This window comes from Canis lupus (assembly GCF_048164855.1).
Source record: "Canis lupus baileyi chromosome 25 unlocalized genomic scaffold, mCanLup2.hap1 SUPER_25_unloc_1, whole genome shotgun sequence".
In the NCBI taxonomy this organism is placed as follows: domain Eukaryota; kingdom Metazoa; phylum Chordata; class Mammalia; order Carnivora; family Canidae; genus Canis; species Canis lupus.
In genome coordinates, this window is record NW_027326441.1 from 102,178 (window position 1) to 109,952 (window position 7,775).

General features: G+C 51.4%; 1 protein-coding gene across 2 annotated transcripts; it reads right to left on the reverse strand.

The window, feature by feature from the left end:
* Positions 1–159: 159 nt before the first annotated feature.
* LOC140629604 (vesicle-associated membrane protein 1) lies at positions 160–7,553 on the reverse strand. 2 transcript variants are annotated; one of them, XM_072819098.1, is made up of 5 exons: positions 7,160–7,553; positions 3,888–4,014; positions 3,524–3,682; positions 2,769–2,820; positions 160–906 (listed from the first exon to the last, which is right to left on the reverse strand). In XM_072819098.1, the coding sequence occupies exons 1-5, from the start codon at positions 7,183–7,185 to the stop codon at positions 674–676; spliced, it is 597 nt and encodes a 198-aa protein (XP_072675199.1). In that variant the 5' UTR covers positions 7,186–7,553; the 3' UTR covers positions 160–673. The 2 variants fall into 2 exon arrangements, with proteins under 2 accessions (XP_072675199.1, XP_072675198.1); XM_072819097.1 differs by having other exon boundaries at positions 160–2,356; positions 7,160–7,326.
* Positions 7,554–7,775: the final 222 nt, after the last annotated feature.

The following is a 7,775-nucleotide window of genomic DNA, read 5'->3' on the forward strand; positions in this document are numbered from 1 at the left end:
AGGGCAGAGACCACTTCCTCTGCCAACACAGATCTTTCATCTTGAGTACCATGCGGCACATGTGAGCCTTCCGGCCTTGAGCAACATCACACTGTAGAAGGAAAACCACCCCTCCCCCACCCGCCTCAGTTACTCCAACCCAAACAACAACCAAGTCAGTTTAGTGGTAGGAATTTATATTTTTTGCCTTTGTGCAGAATACATGAAATTGGTAAATATGCCACATGCCTTTGGTGGAAGTACAACTGTTCTTATTCTATACAAGTATGAGGTCGGGGGTAGGAAAAAACACGGAGGTGATGACAGACACACAGTGGAAACCCCACATCGCCTCATGGCAAACCAAGGAAGAAGGGGATGTAGGAAGCTCAGCTTCATTTGACTGCAAAGTCCCGGAGTTTGGGTACACGTCTGCTCATGCACATGGGTGGCAGGAGGGAAGAGGGACACGGCAAAGACACAGAAGAGGGCATGGGGTGGGGTAAGAAAGAAAGTAGAAGGGTGAGCATCCCCAAGAGAACAAAGCCAACTACATCTGGGGAGCCACAGAGGGACAGAGACCCAGGAAAAAATTCCCATGTTGGGGCTGGGTGGGCCAAGAGGGTGAATTTGCTCCAGGCTTGGGACACATCGAGGACAGTGGTGGTTCTTCTCCAGCGGTGACCCCCCTGCATTAGGCAAGGAGGAGCCCAGAGGAGAGTGGAGACCTTCGAGGGGGGCCGTTGGGAGGGTATACTGACTGCTTTCTTCCAGCTCTTCGGCCCTGCCCTGGGGCAGGACGAAGGGAATGTGGGAAGCAGGGGCGAAGGGAGAGGAAGCATGGTTCTGCGCAATGAAATGCTGCTGCATGGAAAGTGAACATCCAGACCCAGCCTGGCCTGGCCTCAGCCTCTTTTTGCTTGTGGGCTAGAAGACAAGAGGACTAAGGGGTGATGGATGTTCCCCCTTCCTGCTCCCAGCCACCTTCCTCCCCTCAAATTTGGGTCTCTCCCACTCCACAACCTATCCTGAAGCCCAGCTGTGTCTCCCATCCTCAGGTCCCACTGTCTGCCCCCACAAACCATGCAGAGAGGAAAGGCAAGGAGGCAAAGTGGAAATCAGAATGTGGTGGTTTAGAAGGGGAACACAATGCAGGAAGAATAGACAGGTGGCTCTAGATGCCCCATGACAGCACAGCAGTGCACAAACACACCTGTCCACAGACCATCCCGCCTCCCTGCCAAGACCAGGGTGGCAGGGATCCTAGACTTCTCTGAATACTCAGATTCGGCCAGCCTCAGGAAGGACCTCCTGCCTCAACCCTGTCTTTGGTGAGTACATGGGAACAGTATAGAGGAGAGGAATCCCTGAGAGCCCAAGGATCCTCAATTCTAACACCTCACACTTTATCAACGGGAAGGGAGGAGCAGGACCGTCCCCAATGAGCTGGCAAGAAGTGGCTTCCTCCAACCTTGTTTTTTCAAATTAGGCCCTTGACTCGTTGTCTGTCTATAGTTAACGTTCGTTCTCTATCTATGCCAACAACTAAAACTAACTGAGAGCCCCCAGTTATGGCCATTTGAAATTATCTAATGCTCTCCTGAACAATACAGAATGCCACAGAAAATGTAGACGAGAGACAGCCCCTTGTAGTTATGAGATTATGGGGCTGCTTCCAGGATGGGAATGAAGCCAGTACTTTTGCAATTAACGTGTTCTATAGGTCTCCAGAAAACAAAGCAAAAGGCTGTAAGATCCCCAACAGACATAGAAATTCTTGGACTAACAGATTAGAAATAACTGCAAAAACAGGTTTAACTTTCTTAAAGGGCAATGCCCAGAACCAAGTTGGACTTTGAGCCCACTCCAGGATCCTCTTCCAGCCTGGCCTAGGAGAAGAGCCCCAAGTGACCAGGGCAGCCCTGGGCTGCTGTTCCAGCTGTCCCTAGCCACCTCCTGCCAGTGCCCTGGCCTTTCCTGGTGACACCATGGGCATCAACACCCTTGTTCTCCCCCGATCTTGGCACCTTCTTGGGCATGTCACCCCCGCTATACCCCCTCCTCTTCTCTTGGCCTCCAGCTCTTTTTGGCCCTGGGGAACTTAAAAGCATATAAGAAGGGGGTAGGGAGGTACCAGCTAATGCTCTTTGGGAAGTTACTTCAAGACTGTGCCACGAGCAGCAACTCTAGCATTGAGGGACACAGTGCAAATGAAAGCAACAGAAAAGGAAGACTGGGCAATGGAGAAGCCAGGACAGGGTGGAGGAAGGTATATGGGGACGTTTGTTGAGAGAGCAAACAGAAGGAGATGGACGTAAGTCTGGATGGCGATGGAGAACAGGGAAGGGGGTGGCACATTCTCAAGTAAAAAAGTAGACTGGACACAGGAATCAGGAAGTCCCAGATGGAGAAGAGAAAGAGACAGGAGAGAACAAGACGGCAAATTACATCAAGTTACTAGACATCTGGGCCTTTCCGTTGCAGGTGTCCCATCCCCGTGGTCTCCCTCTGACCCAAGCCAGTGACAAACAGCACAGCCCCGCTTCCTCAGAACAGGAGGGGCCATCTTCCCATGGCATCTTGCAGGGGAGCAGGCTCGTCCATCAAAGAAGTCCCCTGTCTTTGCCCGTCCTCCCTCCCGAACCAGGTGATGGTTCCACAGCAGCGATCTCCATACCTCAGTCAGAGCAGCCCCACTCCCCAGGCAGGCAGGCAGGCAGGCAGGGCTGGGAGAAGACTCCAGGACCTTCCCACCTGTTCACCCCACCAGCAACCTCAGCGATACTTACTTACAATGACTACCACGATGATGGCACAGATAGCTCCCAGCATGATCATCATCTGAGGAAACATTGACCAAAAAATGGGCCCTTGGATTCGGGGAAGAGGAGAGAGATGTTCCCACTAGGGGTGTGGTAAAAGAACCTCCTCTGTCCTTGGGACAGTGGAAGAAGCCACAAATCACCCAGGATACATGCAGGTCTCTTGGGGAGGGCTCAACCCTCCTGTTCCCCATGGAACAGCCACCCTTGCACCAGAGCTGAGGCTTCCCAAAAACATGACAGCATCTGCAGCTTGCTCCATTTTGCTTCTCTCCTATTGCCTGAAGGCTCTGAAAGGAATGTCAGCAGAGATGCAGACTTGGGATCTTTAGTCAGTTGCTTCATTTTTCTTCGCGAAGCATTCAGCTCATTCCTAAAAGCTGCAGGTATTTAAATAGATACCTCCCTACCCTAGCCATTGTGTCCATGTTGGCTGTGTGTGGGGAAGGGCTATGCGAGATCTTCCCATGGTCTTTGGGAAAAAGCAGCCTAAATGACCACTGTTCAGGGTATGGCTGGCACCCAGTTAGTGGTTCTGAATACTCTAGCCTACCCTGGTGGGCAATTCCGGGTAATGCATGTCAAGAAGACTCAGATTTCCTCTCCAGGGTTCTGCAGGGCCTGAGATCCTGTGCCACCTTGGGTTAGGAAGGTAGAACTTGAGGATTTTCTTGCCTTCTTTAGGCCCAAGAAAGGAAGCCAGAGAGGACAAGAGAACTCACCTTGCAGTTTTTCCACCAATACTTCCTCTTTAGCTTGGCAGCACTACTCTCAAATTGTGATGCTCCCACCTGCAAGGCATCCGCTCGGTCATCTAGCTGTGACAGTATCTCATCCCTCTTCAGGACCTTGTCCACATTGACACGCATGATGTCCACCACCTGGGGGTGAGGGATGCAGAAACAAAGCTAGTAAGCTTCCTGGCTCGAGACAGGGGTAAATACAACGGAATCTCAAGTCTGGCCCTGTGTAACTCAGGGACACCTTGCTTCTCAGAGATTTCCCCCTGTATTTATTAAATAAATAAATAAATAAGTTTCTAAACTTCTACTATCTGGAAACTCAGAGAAAAAGTTCTCCACTTACTTCCTCCACTTGTGCCTGGGTTTGCTGTAGTCGTCTGTTACTGGTTGTATTAGGAGGAGGGCCAGGGGGACCACCTCCAGGGGCAGTCCCTTCTGCCCCTTCAGTGGGTGGCTGAGCTGGGGCAGACCTGTGGAGAGAAGTGGACCAAGTACACAAAGTAACTAAGACAAGAAAGGAACCACATGCATTCTCGCCCCGTATCACAAATGTAATGGTAATTAGGCTATATGCAACTAGAAGGGATTCTAACTTCTTGGTGACACCAAGTAGGGAGATGCAGCATAGACGAAGAAGCAAAAGGTGAAAGATCTTGTAATAACATTTAGATGGGGTTCAGGAACATCCTGGGTGGCTTCATGAGATCCTGTTTGGAGCTATCCTTTGACCAAATTCAAACATCCTCTGGCACAATGGCTACAGGGACAAATATGCCAGCCTTGAACTAAATGGCACTTTCCTGACTCTGAAAAAGAAGCCTTTCACATGAAGTCAAACTGGAAAACTCCTATCCAGATTAGGAGAAATCCATACAAAAGACTAAAGCCTACAGACAGAACATCTCTTTTATGCAAGCCTAAAGACAAGCAAGTTGACAGACTCTGTTTAAAGGAAACCGGTTATTAGTTGTTTCCCACAGTGATTAGTATATTGGGGCTACTGTAAGAACAACTTGGAGAATCACCAAAGGCAAGGCTTCTAAAGGTAGAGTAGAGACAGAACTATTTGCTTGCTTTGTTTTTGGCAGAGAAGAGTGTTTCACTTAGATAGAATTGGGGCCTAAAGTAATTGTGTTAGTTATGAAACTGTTCCAAGAGCATAGACAGGATGCAAGAATATAGATAATGGTCCTCAATGTACAGCATCATAGACATCCTGTCCTTTCCTTTTCTAGATTTGGTATCAAGTCTCAGGAGGCTCCCCTAGTTCTTTATATCCCAGAGAGAAATCTTGGTTTACACTACTACACACAGAGATTGTTCTTTTTTCTTTTTTTTTAAGATTTTATTTATTTATTCAAGATACAGAGACACAGAGAGAGAGGCAGAGACATGGGCAGAGGGAAAAGCAGGCTCCCTGTGCGGTGCCTGATGTGGGACTCGATTCCAGGACCCCGGGATCACAACCTGAGCCGAAGGCAGCCGCTCAACCACTGAACCACCCAGGCACCTCTGTTCTTTCTTTCCCTTACACTTAGATGGCATTAATCTAGTATGGGGTCTTCAAGATAAACTCCTTTCCGTGTCCCAACACACGGAGGCTAAATTCATCTCTTAAAGAATTCCCAGAAGTCTAACCTAAGGCATGAGATTTTTCTCTACCAAGAAAGAACCTACCGACAGAGGAAGATCTCTCAAACTTAATGGAGAATAGAAGTTACAGTAAGAACTCTTCAAATAGAAGCAAAATCTTACAAAACATACCTCATAGGAGCAGTCCAAGAGTAAATGCATTAGGAATTAATCACAAGTCACCAAAAAGGAAATGCCTTGACTACTCACAATAGAAGTAATACCCAGAAAATTCTCCCTCCCTAAGTGAATTTCTTTTGGTCTAAAATGATAGGGAATGGGCAGCCCAGGTGGCTCAGTGGTTTAGTACCACCTTCGGCCCAGGGCCTGATCCTGGAGACCTGGGATTGAGTCTCACGTCAGGCTCCCTGCATGGAGCCTGCTTCTCCCTCTGCCTGTGTCTCTGCCTCTGTGTGTGTGTGTGTGTGTGTGTGTGTGTGTGTGTCTTGTGAATAAATAAATAAAAATCTTTAAATAAAATAATACTAATAATAAAAATTATGGGGAATAACTCCTCAAAGAGGCTTTCCTAGCAGATTATAACCAACCCACCCTCATTCAAAAAATCACTTTCTTATTTCCTTCTAAAGCACTGGAGGAAGCAAAGGAAAGAAAGATACAGAGCCATGGAAGCCACAAGACTCTTGTGTTACCACTGCACTAAGCAATGTAGTTCTCTGAAGGTGGAAACGTCAGTGAGTAGGTAGCAGCCAGTATTTGGTCTTGGAAGCAGTCCAAGATGGTGGCCCCAATGACAAGATTAAGGTCAGAGATCTCGTGATGCCCTGCTAGTCACCATGCTTTCTCCATTTCCTTCAGTTCATCCCACATGCCAGCTCCCTGCTGTTGGGAACCTGTCTGTCCCCCTCTTCCCCAAAATGTGTGTGGCAGGGGAATGGAATCTTAGGGCTTGGCCAAAATGCATAGACTATCACATACAGTTAAAACTGTAGAAACCAAATAGAGAAAAAGTGAAATGGTTATAAAGCATTCGAAGGGACCATTTCACTTATTATTTGTTGGGAGTTGGGAACACTCAGCAATAAAATATCCAGGGGTAATCATAACCCATGTGTCACATAAGTAAATCTTCCCCCTTTTTTGTCACTATGAGAAGCAACACAAATATTTCTAGAACCAAGACAGGACTCCAGGCAGTAAGAAGAAAGAAAACTCTCTATTAAATATTTGGTGGTCCTGACAGGGAAATCCTTCCTTTGTCCGGCCACCGTTCTCCCCTCAGGATCTCCGGATGCGGGTTGTGTTGAAAACTAAAACTGAATTGTTGGGGGAAGGCAGAGTTCCTCAGTTCGATTTCTCTTCCAGGTACTTGGCTAAGACCCGATGACAGGGAAAACACCTCCTATACAGGTGGCCTGGAGATGAATGGCTGCTTGGGATCACATGCCACTGCCCTGGAGTCTCTCAGAGCTGCTCACCTGGCGCCAAAGGGCTGTCAGCTAAGTTCCTGGATCTTTGCTCACCGCCGAGAGGGGTGGGGGAGTAGGGAACGCGGCACCGTTGGGGCGAGGGGCACACACAAATCCGGAGAGGGCAGCGCAGCTCAAGTTACTAAGTGGTATGCGCACCCACTACAGCTCCCAGAGGCCCTACAGATTCGATCAGACAACAAGAAAGGGTCTCGAACCCCCCCTCCCCCCATACCTCGCCCTGCCCCGGGCTTCGGTGCTACCCAGACCCGAACGGGACGCCCCGCGGGCGAGAGGAGAGCGTGGCACGAAGGTGGGACCCCCGCGCCCCCGCCCCGCCCCGCCCCGCCCGTGGGGTGCCGGCCGTGGCTGCGGCAGGAACGGGGCGCTGCCCCCGCTGCCCAGGGGCGGCGCGGTCTGGGGGCGGCGCGCGGCGGTGGCTCCCGCATGGCCGCAGCTGCTGCAATGCGCCATTTTCCGTCCCGCAGCGGCCGGCGCCAGGGGCGGGAGCTGGCGAGGAGGCGCCGAGCCCCCCGCACCCGAGTCCACTCACATTTCTGTGACAGAGGACGGGTCCATCTTGTGTCCTGAGGCTGCGGCCAGATGCCTGGCCGGGAAAACGCTGCGGCTGAAGCCCGCGGAGCCGCCGAGTCCCGCGCCCAGCGGACCACCCGGAGCTCTAGCCGCGGTGCAAGGGAGCGCAGCTGCCGCGCGGGTCCCGCTCTTTATCAGCGTCGGCCACGCCCCCCGGTAACGTGGACGATCCCGCCGCCCAATCGACGCACAGGACAGGTGCGCGTCCAGAAGCCCAGTCCGACCGAGGCCGCGCCCGCCCGGCCCCTGCAAGTTGGCCAATCCCCGCTCTCCTCCCACAGCCGACCCCCGAAAGCAGCGGTTTACGGGGGGGATCGTTCCGTGACCACAACTATAGTTGGCTTGGCTTCCAGTCTAACTAGGCGGCGGGGCTGGCTGGAAACAGGCGCCAGCCTCCTGGAGGGGCGGTGCCAACAGTTTGATTTAGGGCTCTGGGTACCTGCCAGCCAATCACTGAGCAGGTCCTGAAGCCCAGGCCCGCCCACCGCCCCCGGCGCCCGCAGCTCCGGCCAATCACAGCCGGGGCCGGCCCCAGCTCATCTTCGCGCAGACCCCGAAGTGCTAGGTGGAGAGCG